Source organism: Typopeltis vanoorti, chromosome 2 (assembly GCF_054136105.1).
Source record: "Typopeltis vanoorti isolate ZY-2024b chromosome 2, IOZ_Tvanoo_1.0, whole genome shotgun sequence".
Classification (NCBI taxonomy): Eukaryota; Metazoa; Arthropoda; class Arachnida; order Uropygi; family Thelyphonidae; genus Typopeltis; species Typopeltis vanoorti.
The window spans coordinates 158,356,349-158,373,133 of record NC_143550.1 but is presented as its reverse complement, the minus strand read 5'-3'; the positions used below and the strand labels follow the sequence as shown (position 1 = coordinate 158,373,133).

General features: G+C 34.9%; 1 protein-coding gene across 1 annotated transcript in view; it reads right to left on the bottom strand.

Annotated features, from left to right (window-relative positions):
* Nucleotides 1-16,785, bottom strand: part of LOC150109564 (protein Obscurin-like) — a 1,271,613-nt gene that overhangs the window by 486,037 nt on the left and 768,791 nt on the right. The window contains exons 57-60 of the mRNA XM_090402667.1: nucleotides 15,013-15,188; nucleotides 11,377-11,485; nucleotides 9,472-9,638; nucleotides 5,467-5,617 (exon numbers count right to left, since the gene is read on the bottom strand). Of these exons, the coding sequence (XP_090258793.1) occupies nucleotides 5,467-5,617; nucleotides 9,472-9,638; nucleotides 11,377-11,485; nucleotides 15,013-15,188 (603 nt within the window). The remainder of the gene's footprint in view (nucleotides 1-5,466; nucleotides 5,618-9,471; nucleotides 9,639-11,376; nucleotides 11,486-15,012; nucleotides 15,189-16,785) is intronic.

Below are 16,785 nucleotides of genomic sequence, written 5' to 3'. Positions count from 1 at the left end.
AAGAACAAGCTGGATTCAGGCCAAACAGAGGCTGTCATGATCAGATCTTCACTTTACGACAAATAGTCGAGAAAGCATGGGAATATAACAAAGATCTGTATTTAAGTTTTGTCGATCTGGAAAAGGCATATGACAAGGTGCCAAGAGAGAAGCTATTCAATATGCTGCAGTTATATGATGTCAATGGGGCATTATATCAAGCAATACTTAGTCTTTATTTGAGTTGTAAGTCAGCAGTTAGAATTGAAGGAAGTACAGGAAGATGGTTTAATGTTAAATCTCGTGTGAGACAAGGATATACATTATCACCTCTGTTATTCATTATCTATATGGATCACATTATGAAGGAAAGTGGTATTAAACATGATATCAAAATTCGAGATGTTAATGTCAGCTCTTTGCTTTATGCGGATGATGTTATACTTCTAAATAAATCTGCTACAAGTCTGCAAGATTCTCTGACTAAATTGAATAGCTGTTGTAATAGATATGGTATGAAGGTCAGCAATAAAAAGACAAAGACAATGAAAATAGGCAGAATCATTGAAAATGTCAACTGCATTGTGAATGGAGAACCTGTGGAACAAGTAAAACATTTCAGCTATTTAAGCACGATTTTTACTGAAGATGGTAAATTAAATATAGAAATAGACAACAGAATCAGCAAAGCTGGTATGGTGGGAAGTCAACTGAATAAATTCATATGGAATAAGAGAGAAATTAGTCGGAACACTAAATTAGCTGTATAAAAGACAGTGTTCAAACCAGCTTTAACTTATGGATCTGAGAGCTGGGTCAGAAGTAAAACACTTGACCATAGACTAGAGACCACAGATATCAGAGTACTGAGAAAGATTATAGGTGTGAACAGATTGCATCAATGGCAGTGTCATACTAAAAACGAGGATATTAGGAAAGAACTTGACATTGTCAGCATCCAGGAATGCGTCAGCAGAGCTAATCTCAGGTGGTATGGTCACTTAAACAGAATGGTGGAGAAAGATTAGCAAAACAAGTGTTCTCTGCCAGGTTGGCAGCAAAACGACCCAGAGGAAGACCAAGATATAGGTGGATTGATACGGTACAAAGTCTTTGTACCGTAGAAATATAAGATCTGATAATGTTGGAGTCTTGACAAGTAACAAACTGATTTGGAGGAAAATTGTAGATAGGAAATTAATAATGATGTAATTTTTTTCATGTAGTACTATCATATCCTGTACACCCCTTGAGAGTACATGGCAGGAATTTGATGATGATAACAATATGAGTGATGTTTTCAGAGTTATATCATAGAGAGACCATACATTTTCTCCCCTTTAGGGGGGGGGGTTGTACAGCTTTAAAATGGTTATTCTGTAGCAGTGGCGGCTGATGAAAATTTTTAGGGGGAATGCTGCATACACAAAAAAAAAAAAAAAAAACACTTTTTTTTCCTAATCAGTAATGAATTTATTAATAAATAAATTTACATATTAAAAATTGCTTTATTAAAAATATTTCATCCTCACCATGAACAAACATCAATAATAAAAGTTTTGGATCAATAGCAATGACAAGTGCAAACGAATATCGGTGTTAGATCGTAGTGCATTTATCGCAGTGCAACGATAATTGAAAAAATATAATTCTTTTCATATTTTCAACAGTGACACTCATCATAATTCAGCCTTACATCTATAATAAATAAATAATTATATGTTATTTTAACAAAATCCAAGTGTCAATTAAATCCAATCCTTATTTTATTTAATCCTTTATCCAAGTGATCCATTTTCAGGTGCAAACAAAGTTTGTGCCTGAAAATATCTTCAGGACTGAATATGGTGTTGTATTATCTTACCTGGGTAAGTAGTACAACACCAGGCAACTAACCTTTTGGCAACTCCTATAGGTAAAGATGACCTCTATTGCTTCTGCCTGGAATCTCCAACTCTGGGCCTGGCTCCCACTGAAGAGACCTCAATAAAGGTCAAAACTAGTCTGGGTAGTGGCCAATCCCTTAATGCATAACATTATACATATCCGCAAGGAGATGTGTTTTGCATTATGGGAGATACTGGAATAGGAGTGTTGGTAGCTTGCTCCACCTTTGCTACGAGTTGCCTGGTGTTGTACTACTTACCCAGGTAAGATAATACAACACCATATTCAGTCCTGAAGATATTTTCAGGCGCAAACTTTGTTTGCTCTCACCTGGATAAAGGATTAAACTAAATTTATTATAGTCTAACCAAGTGAAAAATAAACTTTCAACAACCTCTTCAATACTTCACCATAGATGCATATACACACAGACTAAGTCTATAACTGTAAATATCTATCACAGTACCACTTTTGTGCATTAGGACTATTTTGTCTTTATTCCATTGCTTTGAAACAAACTTTCCCTTTTGCAAGATATTTAATATATTTTCATAATAATTATATTTAATTATTTTATATATAAATAAAATAAAATAAAATATATAATTTAATTATATTTAATTATTATTATTATGAGCAACTATTTATTATTTAATAAAATAAAATAAAAAAATCAGGAAACGCCTTTTTATTCCCGTATACGGGGAGTAGGCGAGGCCATTTAACCCTATCTAACTTTTGGAGATTGAGTGGGCAGTTCAATCGCCACTGGTACCAATCAGAGATAGATGGCCCAAGGCTATCACTAATTAAGCGGTACACAGTGAAGAGAGACGGTCTCAAATGTGCTGCCATCTCGTGGTCCCTAACCATAACACAATATATTTAATGTCTGAAATAATGTGGGTTCTATGGTCGATTTTCTTGAGTTTACGGGACAAAAAACCTGAGTTTCCGGGAGGAAAAACCCGCTTGCCCGTGCTAGAGATCGACTAACTCGGGAACCGGTCAAAAAAAGGCTTAGAAAAATTTCCTCTAGTCGCCGACTAGACTCGAAACGAAGTCTTCCTTCGTACGGCCAAGCGCCGTGGTATGCAAACGCCACATCCACTGAGCTACAGAGGATCTTTATATAAAATAAAATATATAATTTAATTATATTTAATATTTAATAATATAATAATATATTTATATATTAGTTAAAAATATATTAGTTGAAATCTGCTTGAGAAGAAACTGATAATTTCAATCTGTATAAGAAAATCAACGAAATTTCTGGAAAATTCAGGAAAAAGCAAATAGTGTCTCTAAGTGATGAAAATGGAAAAATAGTTCTAAAGAGAATAAAGCACAGATTTGGATAAAATATGTAACAGAACTTTTCAATGATACTAGACAGAAGCCTATAAATATAAAAGATAACATTCAAGGACCAGCAATCGTGAAATGCGAAATAGAGAATGCTATACGAACAAGTAAAACAGGAAAAGCCAGTGCACCAGATGGTGTGCAAACAGAATTTTTACAATTAATAGAACCAGATAACATCAAACTTCTTGAAAAACTATTTAATAAAATATATAAAAGTGATGAATTTCCATCAGATTGGCTCAATTCTATATTTATCACTATCCCAAAGAAACCCAAAGCAAATTCCTGTAGTCACTTCCGACTTATTAGTCTAATGAACCAAACATTAAAAATATTTTTGAAAGTAATTCAGAATCGCATTTATAGAAAAAGTGAAGAAACTCTAAGTGAAACACAATTCGGCTTTCGGAATGGTTTCGGTACTAGAGGGGCCCTTTTCTGTACTGATACCAAATACTGATACAAAAATGCATAGAAAAACAGAAATCTGTCTTTATGTGTTTCATAGATTTTGAAAAAGCATTCGACAAAGTCAGACACACTAACTTAATAGAAGTCCTTCAAAAAATAAGGCTAGACGAACAAGACATAAGACTAATAAAAAATAATTGGAATCAGTCAGTTACTGTTCAATTAGACAACATTACCACCAGTGATATTAACATCATAAGAGGAGTGAGAAAAGGATGCGTGCTCTCACCACTCCTGTTCAACATATATGCAGAGGTAATCTTTAAAAAAGCATTAGAAGAATGTCCAGAGGGAATCACAATAAATGGAAAGATTGTTAACAACCTACGATATGCAGATGACACCGTGCTAATTGCAGATAACATTATGGATCTCCAAAAACTCATTGACAGAGTATACATAGAAAGCCAAAGAATGGAAATAAATATAAACATCCACAAGACAAAATACATGATCGTCAGCAAACATCTTGCCTCATCAATGAAACTGAAACTGACACTTAATGGGAAAAATATCGATCAAGTGTCAAGATATAAATATCTTGGTTGCTGGCTTAATGAACGGTAGGATCCAGAAATAGATATAAAGACAAGAATTGAAGTTGCACGGCAGTCCTTCATGAAAATGAGAACACTATTCTGCAATAAAGACCTAAATATGGAAGTCAAATGCCAAATGCTGAAATGCTACGTGTGGTCTATTCTTCTCTATGGAGTTGAAACATGGACATTGAAGGTGACAACCATCAAGAGAATCGAGGCCTTTGAGATGTGGCTATACAGAAGAATGCTAAAGATATCATGGACAGAAAAAATTACCAATGAAGATGTCTTAAAATCCATTGGCAAAGCTAAACATCTTGTACGAACAATCAAGAAACAAAAAACATCATATCTTGGCCATATATATATATATATGTGTGTGTGTGTGTGTAGCCTTTGTAGCTCAGTCAGTATAGACAAAGTCCTTTAGTCGGAAAGACCTGGGTTCAATTCTGGTCAGTGACATAAGGAATCTTTTTCTGGTCTCTTTTGATGAAAGGTGAGTTAGATGGTCTCATACACATATTTTGTATATATTTTAAAAATTAAAGTCGGTTCCCCCCACAGAGTGGGAGGATTTTTTCACCCAGAAACTTTGGTTTTTCATCCCCCAGAATAGGCAAACTGGCCCCATAAACACACGCATTACAATCATGAATCACATTACAATCATGAATACATCCCAACCATATGCTGATCCCAAGCCTGGATAAAATGGAGGAGGGGAGGACAATGGTGAATTACCCTGTAAAAATCTCACCAGGAACACTTTGCAGGCAAAGTGATAAACCCAAGAGATAAACCACCATCACCACATATATATAGATAGATATATTCTTTGAAAACAATGCATTACTAACACTGCGAAAGCAGTAATATACAGCTTCTACCTCAGACATACAAGACCAGACAGCACAGCAACTTCACAGAGAGAGGCAGCTGATCAACTCCTTGCAGCCTTCAAACAAAAGGTGAGAAGTCGGATCCTACACGAGCAACACCACCACAGGCAAAACAACAACTTAGATCTTTTCCACCAAGACTGGAATCCACAGAATCAACTCCTGGCTGAGCAGGGCGACTGCATCATAGTCCACTTTCCAGCATAGAAGTGGCATCACCCCCCACAAAAATAATGTAACATATAATATATATAAAATATTATGAAGAATAATTTATTGAGATGAGGAAATAAGAACATTTATGTGAAACTGACCAAAAGATACATGCAGGTGTAGGATCTTCACAAATTTTTGCTTCAAGTCGTGCTGGTTGTCCTTCAGGAAGTAAAGCTGGCATTAATTCTTGTTCAAAGTCAGGCTTCTTCTCCCGTGTTTTCTTCTTTTCTTCCTTTATTTCTGGGATTACTAAATTTAAGACAATTATGCATCATTTCAATTATTATTATTATTATTATTATTATCATCATCATCATTATTATTAACAATATATTACACAATAACCACAGTAATTAACTTTATTGAAATTAAAGTACAGATATTTCATACTGAAAATGATACATCATCATCAATGTGCATAGAAAAAAGCAAATTGAAGAAATGGGAATACAAGGTACTTACAGCAGTCAGTAGTTTACCAATTAAAAATGGTTTCCACGTGCTAGAAATTAATATTAATAAATAATATTATTAAAAACTATTTTTGATGGTTCCATCAAAATGCTATGCATGATGGGAAGGGTACCATAATGCATAGCATTATACATGTCCATAAGGATATGTGCTTTGCATTATGGGATATTAAGGCAAGTGATGTAAAGTCATTAGCTTCTTTATACAAGTTGCCCCAGTCCTGAAAATAGGAGATGCAAACTTGTTTGCTTACACTTGGATAAAGGATTAAACAAAGAATATAATTTCTTGGTATCTTTAATTTAATGTAATGGATAGTATGTGCTTATATGTTAATCAAATTTAATTGCTAAGAAAAAAAGACATTTAAAATTTTTTTGTTGAATTTTTTGTATTTTTTAAATCAAAGTGAAGTGATTTACAGTTTATTATTATTTTAACATACATATTTTCTTAAAAAAAAAGGAAAGGTCAAAGGTTTTTTTTTTTTACACATTCCTTATTGGAACCATGTGTATAATGTATCATTATAAAAGCAACAAAAAGCAACATCAGATAATTTTATAGAGTAAAAAATAAAAAATAAATAAAAAAAAAAAATTTATAGAGTAAATTGATCATGAAATTCACATAGTGTGGCTTTTTTTTAATCACTGGTAATCATAGCAAGCAGACACTCACATATCTTTTATTTTCAAGAAAAAAATATATGTACTTCTCTCAAAATACTTGTTTTTAAACTAAACAAATATTTTTAGGCAATTTTTTGGATAGTTCCTGAGTTAATCAATCTTTGGAACAGGCAAGTAAGATTTTCGTTAAGAAAAAGAGAGCCTGAAGAAAGGCATGCAGCATCCTTTCTTTGTGTATCATTTTCTGGATATACTTGTGATGTTTCCCCCTCAGGCTATCTTTCACTGTTTACTGTAAACCAACACATGGTCCAATATATACACGAAGATCATATCACCATCCAAACCAACAACTAGAGATCATTAGAACATTCAAAAATTGAACTTTAACAATTTGCTCTGAAGAGCAGGTTCTGAAAAATGAGTTTCAAATAATTAGCAAAATGTTTATAAAAAATGGCTATAATAGGAAAACAATCCAGAATTTTGCAATGCCTACAAAATTAAAAAATTTTGACACATCAAATTCCTTCGTCTTTAAAACTAAGTCTTTTTGACCATGCACTTCAAAAATGGCAGAGAATTGATTACAAGGCATCAATCCTTACATTGCACTAAAACCTGGTACGAATGCAAATCCAGACAACTGTGAGATGCTAATCCATCAACTCAATCTTAACAAGATTGATGGCTTAAAGGTCTCAAAGATTTAGAGGGCTCATTTACAATCCACTCATCTGCACATCTCGGAAAAAGAACAATTTTCCAAGCATAAATAATATTATTGTTATTATTATTACTTTAAGGCAACTCCAAGGAGTCCTTAAACATATCAAGGGAGGCTCTAAACATCATGTCAAGAACTATCCAACATTTGCGCAGTATCTATCATACTTTGCTTTGAACTCAATCACAGTCAAGGCACCCACAATAGACTCTGGCAACCTATTCCACTTATTCACTACTCTCCAAGCAAAAAACCTAGTTCTAACACCCTTGCTAACTACACTCCTACTTAGTTTCCATGGATGGCCCTAGTTTTACCACCAACACACCTGTCCTGAAAAATTTTCTCAGTAATTTGTATGTCTCAATCATATCATCCCTTTTCCGCCTAGCAACCAATTTCTGTAACCCACAAATCATCAACCTGTTCTCGTAAGGTTCATTCCATAGACCTGCTACCATCTTGGTCACTCACCTCTGGATCCTCTCCACCTCCTCATCATCATCATCACCACCTAGAAAGTCCGGTGTCCCGATCTGCAGACAGTAGTCAAGATGGGGTCTTATCAAGACTCTTTAAAGAGAAACAATAACCTGCTTGTCAAAGTATTCTTCAGTAATCAAGTAATCTGATGAGCTGCTTTAGCCACTTTTGCTATGTGCCCCCTTAACTTTAACTCTCTAGCCAGTAAAAATTCCAAGTCTCTGACTTCGTCAATTTCCTGGAGTATAGTTCTACCAATGTGGTATACAGCTTGTAATCTTTTCACTGCAAAATGCATAACCACATTGGTGGAACTGTACTCCAGGAAACAGGAAACTGACAAAGTCAGAGACTTGGGATTTTTACTGAATAGAGAATTAAAGTTTAGTTTTGGATAAATTGGCAGACTGGACAAAGGAGAATGGATGTCACATTAAACTGACATCTATTCTCCTTTGTCCAGTCTGCCCATTTATTTATACAAATCATGTTGCAAAATTTTGACTTCAGCTGTATTAACTATTGCAATACCCAAATTTGCATCATTGGCAAATAACTGAACAGTTCCTCTCGGATCCTTCCCTATATTGTTAATGTATAAATTAAACAGCAGTGGTCCTAGAACAAAACTCTGCTGCACAGTACTAGTCACAGACCTTCTTTTGCACTGCACTCCTGAATAAACTTCTGTCTGATATCTCTCCATCAACCACCTTTCTATCATCTCACCAACTCTATCCATGTATGAATCTAAACCCTAACAAGTCACAACAGTTTACTGATTAGAATTTCATGTGGTATCCTGTCAGAGGCCTTTGCAAATTCCAGCAGTATCACTGTAAACCCATTACCTTTATTCAACTCAGCTGTCACTGTATTATAATATGTGAGTAAGTTACTGAGGCATGACCTACCCTTCACAAAATGATGCTGCCCTCCATACAGTATCCCATTTCCATCTCTCCATGGCTGTATTTTGCTCTTGATCAACTTCTCCAATACTCTGACAACAACTCCTGATATGCTGATCAGTCAGTAATTTGCTACATCAGTCTTGGAGCCTCCTTTATGCAATGGAGCAATTTTCCCCTCTTTTCACCCCCCTCAAGACTAACCCAGAGTTGAAACTTAGATTAAACAATATAGTTAAGGGCACTGACAATTCCCTAGCCACTTCATGTAAAACTTGAGCTGGTATATCACCTAATCCCATAGCTGTATTCACATTAAGGTTCTGTAATATGCTATGCACCTCCATTTCATTTACCAAGACAGCATTGCCTCAAGTAAGGTACTGCTGTTTATATATATATATAAATATATATATTTATATATATATATAAATATATATATATTTCATACAACCAGGAAGAATATAAACTGATACTGACCTAATACTTCTCAGACTATAATAACAGGATTATAGGAATCTAAACCCTAACAAGTCACAATTGATGTAGTTTCACTGATATACAATATATCTGGATAAGAATAATTGCACATTTTGCATTAAGAACCATTAAAAGTAAAGATAATAAATATCCAATGTTTCTAGAATTATTGCACTTAAAGCTTGGACTCGAAGAGTTCATCTTTGTAAGTAGAATAATACCAAGATAACTCACATGCTAAGGATTTATTCTTGTAAGCTCAGTCACTTTCAAAACCCAACATAATGTTTCAAACAAAATAATGTTTTGCTATTTGGCTATGAAGCAATAGCAGATATTCATTATCCTTTAATTTTAGTATTTATGTGGAAATGATAAAGCTGATGATCTGCTTACCAATAACAGGAGCATCTGTTCTGTCTTTCCCTAATTCATTGCTAATCACAGCTGAGTACTGCCCGGCATCTTCAGGAATAACAGTATCAAATTCTAAAATGCTGCCATCAGGTGTATCCTTGACTTTTATATGTGGACTTGGCAAAATTTCTTTATTATTTTTCAGCCTGTAATGAAAAAAAAAAAGGCATAGATTTTAAATTATGTAAAAACACTTCTATTAACAATCACTTAATAAAATCTCATTGGTCCTAATATTTAGCATTAATCCAAGTCTCCATAAAGTCACAAAACTCACTGAAAGAGGCTAAACACACTAATGAGGGTCTGCAATCTAATTTCTGGGTGGTAATCATGTGGAATTTTCAATCAAGAAAGAGTGTGGAACTACAAAGTTGGAACTACAAAGTTGGCAATTATTACAAACTTAGGTGGTAGCTTGGAGCAGTGCCATGATATAAGTGCTATGATTGGCACTTAGTAAAGATAACTTTACTAAGTGCCAATGGTAGGAAAGTGACAGAAGCAGAAGAAATAGTTGAGATAGTAAGCAATCACTTTGCAAGGGTATATGATCCAGGTGGAGACCTTGCAGTTACAGATATGACAGATGCTGATGTGAGAACTGAGGTAGACAAACTGGAGGTGCTCAGCATACTGAAAAATATTAATATGAATACAGCAGTGGGACTGGATGGCAATGGTGGCAGGTTGGTCCATGTGTTACAAGAATGTGAAAGAGAATTTGCTGTGCCTCTGACAAAGTTGTTGTTAACTAGTCCCAGTTCTTGCAAGGTTCCAAGGGAGTGGCAAAAATGGTAATTTAGTTTCGTCACATAAAAGTGGCTCCAAGACAAGAATAGCAAATTAAGACCAATTAGTATCTCAGGAGCTGTTAAAATATTGGAAAAGTTATTTAAATGCATAATTCAAGAATAGGTGGATACAAAAATGATACTCTATGGTCAGGAGCATGGTTTAGCAAAAGGTGGGTCCTGCCTTTGTAATTTATTCACATTTTATAATAAACTGACAGCAGAATTGCATAAAGGAAATGGTTACACTATGATATTGCTGGACTTTACAAAAGCATTTGAGAGAATACCTAATGGAAAAGCTATTACATAAGTTGGAGCAAATAGAAATGGATATGAAGCTGGTGGCATGGATGGGCAGGTGGCTGACACAGACATCGATGGTGTATGGTGAAGTGAAATTAAGGTGAATGAGGGTGACTAGTAGAGTGTTTCAGAACTCTGTACTAAGGTCACTATTCTTTAATTTGCATATTAATGATATAGGGAATGATTTAAGTGGGGGGGGGTATTCAAGTGTTTGCTAAAATGCAAGACCAGTGGTGGGGCAATAGTTGATAAAGGTGATGTGCATATCCTGTAATAAATTGGCAGCATATACAAATGACCATGGTTGTCAATACACTAATTGCAAAACACAAGGTAATGCATTTCAGCATGAAAAGATTACATACTTCATATCATATTGATGGTCCTCGATTTCTGGAAATTGATCCAGCTCATCTAGGGATTTGGGAATGATTTGAAGTTCAGAAGACATATTGCAAAAGTCTGCAAAATAGGATGTTAAAGAACACGTGGACAAGTAAAGACATGGAGGATATTATCCCTCTTTATAAAGTTGTGATTGACTTGCATCTTGACTATGTTGCACAGATTTGGTGATATTGATTATTATTATTATTATACCATGCTAACTTCATCAATAGGCTATATCTTGTTGGAAAAATTAAAAGAATTTCAGTGCTTATCAATTATTATTAATCATTAATCGGATGGGGGAAAATCAGTTGATGCTGTTTAAAATTACGTAAAATGAGTAGGAGAGGGAAAGAGAGGACATTTTGTTTAACTTTAAACTATAATTCACCATGTAATGGATGGCTTTGGATCACCAGTAGCCTTAACTTCTAATTTTCCTGGCTGCCCTTCCATAAGCTGCATTGGTTTTAGTTCCTGAGTAATTTCTGGTTTTTTACCTAGGTTGAGAGAAATATAAAAAATGTGTTACAATCATAATTGACATCTGCTAGACATATATTGTCAAATGAACCACACACACACACACACACACACACACACACACACACACACACACACACACACACACACACACACGGTATTTAGAAAGCATTTAACTAAGACTAATAGTAAGTAGAAATCAGGGGCAAATATTCCGGGTGTGCGGTGCTCATATCAGTATCACCGATATTATATTTTGCATTTATTCCTGTTAAAGACTCCCCTAATTGTTTGCAGACTTCATGTGATTCCTAAAATAAACACAATTCACTAATGCTTCACTGCCCTCTTCATAAGGATAATGAAGCATTAGTGATTCATGAAGAGGGCAACTTTACAACGTGTAAACATTGCATCACATTTGCGTTAATAGCCAAGATGTGCTTTCAAAATGCATATACCTTTGAGCCCTTTGAAAAGATGTAAATAGGGTGCAGCAGGTCAAATTTTTAGCATTTTAATATTTCTAAACTGCTCAGGAGGCAAGGCTGGGTGAGCCCACATTGAGAGCTCACCCAGCACCTAGCGGCTGTGATTGGTTATTGTGTCAACCAATCCAATTGAAAGTTGTCACTTGTCATGAGTTGAGTGCTTTCTGTATCCGATGGCTGTATTACAAACAACTGTTACACGTTTTCTGGAACTGAAAATTTGAAAGTGGATGTTAGGAGAAGAAACCTAAATGTTTCTCTTGCTTGTGCAGTTACAAGTTGAGATTGCAAAGTTTGATCTGTTGAGATTGCAAAGTTTTTTAACAGAATAGAGACATTTTTATTCTAGTCTTCAGAAACAACAGACAGTAAAAATATCTATATCCTGAATAAAAATGAATATTCTGTGTATTATAAGACTTTGTTGGTCTACAAAAAAATACCAGCACATGTGAGATTGATAAGACAGACGAACCGCTATTACTAAAAAAAAAAAAAAAAAAACTAATGAATGTAGGATTCCCGAAAGTGTGGATAATTCCGATAATGATCGGATGTTATGTACCTTGAGTCTCACTAAACAAAAGAAAATTCTTGGAAAATAGATTGAAATATACACAAACCAGAGAAATACACATAACATGGGCAACAAATTTTATGAAATGATTTGCTGCTCCATCACACCATATTTATTCCTGCCATACTCTGTCTCCTCGTAAGTTTTTTTTTTAATTATGCCATCATAAATTCACTTATTCATGTCTAGACTTTATAGGATCGTGCTATTCGCTACACCCAGCAACTTATTGGACACACATATCACAAATGTTAATTCTTAATAATCTGTTTACCATTAATGAAAGTATTTATACTCACACTTATTCTTTCCTTTCATTTCCTATTCTCACATGTCTTATAAATGATAACTTATTTTCATCTTTGAGTATTTCAAATATACCAACCAAATATAGCATTCTCCTTCATTGTTGTTTTCTAGTAAATCCTAAAACAAACAGATTGTTCCCCACTCTATGCAGAAGTATTCAAAGTTATCCTGACATTAATTGCATTGGACCAATTAAAATGAGCGCTGATGCACCATGCACTCTCTCAAAACTTTCAGACATCGATAAAGATGCAATCATACGGTCATGTGCGTCCGAAGAGGAGTGCAAACGGGGAACTCCCCCTGGGATCGAGTAAAAAATTCCACAAATTATAATCATAAAAGTGATTGAGATATGTAACCACACACCCTCGACCATGGGATGCTTTTTCTGTCAGCAAATCAGCTAACGCCTTTTTTTATTCCCGTATACGGGGAGTAGGCGAGGCCATTTAGCCCTATCTAACTTTTGGAGATTGAGTGGGCAGTTCAATCGCCACTGGTACCAATCAGAGATAGATGGCCCAAGGCTATCACAAATTAAGCGGTACACAGTGAAGAGAGACGGCTCAAATGTGCCGCCATCTCGTGGTCCCTAACCATAACACAATATATTTAATGTCTGAAAATAATGTGGGTTCTACAGTCGATTTTCTTGAGTTTACGGGACGAAAAACCCGAGTTTCCAGGAGGAAAAACCCGCTTGCCCGTGCCAGAGATCGACTAACTCGGGAACCGGTCGAAAAAAGGCTTAGAAAAATTTCCTCTAGTCGACGACTAGACTCGAAACCAAGTCTTCCTTCGTGCGGCCAAGCGCCATGGTGTGCAAACGCCACATCCACTGAGCTACACAGGCTCTTTTTTAAAAAATCAGCTAACGCCTTTTTTATTCCCATATACGGGGAGTAGGCGAGGCCATTTAGCCCTATCTAACTTTTGGAAATTGAGTGGGCAGTTCAATCGCCACTGGTACCAATCAGAGATAGATGGATAGAAAATTTTATTATGGGTTGGCCTGTTTCAGCCCACGGTGGGGGTAGCCATAGAACCTGTGTTTTATTGCAGCAATAAAGCACATATTCCTGTTTTTGGTTCATCTTTTTCTGATCTTTGAAAAAAATGTTCATTACTATTGTGAAAAGCAACCAGTTCATTTGCCCTCTGTATCTAGTGAGCCACTGAGTGAAATGTGAATTGTAAATTTATAGCAAAGCAAATTTAAACAGAAAAATACATTTTTGAAAGGTAAGTGTATGTAATTTAATATTATTTTACTTGTTAGTCTTGATTTTTTTGCTTTTACACTGAAACAATTTAATTTGGGATTTTGGAATTATTTAATTAGCTGATTTTAATAAAATATGCTAGTCAATTTTTTTATACATGAAATTGTGTATATATGAAATATTTTTTATATATGAAATATATATATGAAAAGTATTAATTCCGAATACTTTTTTTTTCCAAGAAATAAAGATCATTAAAATCGATGCAAAATGAAAATAATGTATTTATAGTTTACATGGACAAATAATTACATCAAAAAGTGCTAAAAGACGTTTAATGATGTAATTATTTAATTACATCAATAATAATAAAGATTTATTGATGTAATTATTTGTTTCCAAGCTTTACCCCCCCTCAGAAAATTTTCTGCGGGCGGCCATGCATACGGTCAAATTGACGTGAAATTTGTAGCGTGGGTTGCATAACCCACACGACAGCACACCCAACCGAAATCGGCATGCGACACCACTAGTAGAAATGTACTTTCAGCTAGAGGCAGTAGAAAATAGGCAATCACTACATGAGTTTAATAACATTTAAATTTCTTATATTTCTTACTACACGAGTGTGATAACATTTAAATTTCTTATATTCATCTGGCCACACTATTATGTTGATGTGATACTTAATTATATAAAAGATACATCTAACCTATGATTAGTAGAAAAGAATGCCTTTTTCTTTTATTTTTTTTTTTATTCTCGCTCACTCTTTTTTAAAGGATATAAGTAATACCGTCTATATTTCATGTTTATACAATAGTAAAAAATGTTGCTTCCTAATATAAAATAGAGATGTTTGAATACTGGGAGATCAAATCAAAATAGATTGGGATAAAATGAGACATTTATCTATTTACTTATAATATAATCAAACTTACCTTGGACAGTCAGCTTTGCAGTAGAGCTAGCATCACCAACTTCATTGGTAGCTTTCACAGTGTATTCACCTGCATCTTCAGCAGTAGCCTTTTCAATAGACAGTGTTGTAGAATAGTCAGGCAATTCTGTTATTGGCGCATGAATGGAAGAGTCAAGTTTCTCGCCATTTTTCATCCTGATGAAAACCTTTCAGTTACTATTATTATCTTTTATTTTAAACATGAGAAATGAATATCTATATTATATTGGTGATGAAGATATATCTAAATTCTTAATGAATATTTTCTTTCTAAGAAATATTTCTCACTAAAATATTTCTTAGCTTGAGTGAAAGTTTTAGCAAAAATAATCATAATAATTCACAGTAATACGTCATGGAACAAACGACACCTGAACAAAATAAATAATTTATTAAGTTACTAATATTTTGCTCGATTTCAAACCAGCATCTTCAAACCACAAACATATAACCTATTATAAAAACACAGTGCTTAAGGGTCAAAGCTGTATAACTGAGAGAAGACCTCCACATAGCCTTTAAAGGAACGCGGAGAACCGACCAGGGCTTCTGACCTAATGTCCAATCCTCACCTTCTCGTGGTGCACCCTGTTGGGTATCTACTTGGATACTGAACGGACGAGGATGGGCTGGCAATTTGAGATTTTGCCGACCAAATTGTATTCTTATTGGTTAAACCAAAATATAGAATGATGGTACAACATGACAAAATTTCATGCGGCTGAGGCATCGCCCGGTTAAACAAGGCCCCCGTTGTTTTCGCCAGGGAACCAGGTAAAACAGCGAAAAGTCAGCTACTGGAACAAATCTGAAAATAAACCCCAACTCAACATCACCAGAGTTAAAGATCGGTACTATCAACATAAGAAGAAGCCTGAATGGCAAAGAAATGGAGCTAGCTGAGGAATTAGATAAGTACCAGATTGACATAATAGGGGTGACTGAAACAAAAAAGACCAAAACTGGTGAGATCTTTATGAGCAATAAATACAAAATGTTATATTCAGGCAATGACAATCAAGGAAAAGAAGGAGTAGCCATAGTATTCAACACAAAATACGAGGCTAATCTTCTTGAATGGCAGTCAGTCTCAAGTAGAGTAATGTGGGCAAATATGAGAATGGGGAACTGGACAATGAGACTTATTTGTGCCTATGGTCCCACAGAAGGTTCTACTAAGGTAGAAGTGGAGGAATTTTTTGAGGCTTTAGAAAAAGCAACTGACACAATGAAAAAGGAAAAGTTGTTCCTTGTTGGGGATCTAAATAGCAGAGTAGGAAATGATTGTGAGACATATACAAAAATATTTTGGGAAAATTTGGAGAAAAGAGCAAAGCTAATAATAATGGTAAATATCTGTTGGATTTCTGCTCAGGACATGGACTGGTAATTACTAACACCATGTTCCAACATAAAAATGTGCACAAATTCACATGGAGAGAAGAGGCTAGGAATAAGAAAAGTCTCATCGACTATGTTATTGTTGATAGTGATGTTTTCTCCATGGTGCAGGACACCAGAGTGTACAGAGGATTTGAAATTGGAAGTGATCACTATTTAGTCTTGAGCAGGATAAAATTGAATTTCATATTGAAAAGAATAACATGTAAGAAAGTTTTAAAGCGAATAAACGTTAAGCAGCTCTCAGATGTGAACTGTAGGCTAAAATACACAAAGATTATTGAAAAGAAAATGAAAGAGTTTGAGAACAGGAATCAAACCTTGGAGATTCAGTGGCAAACTCTGAAGAAAA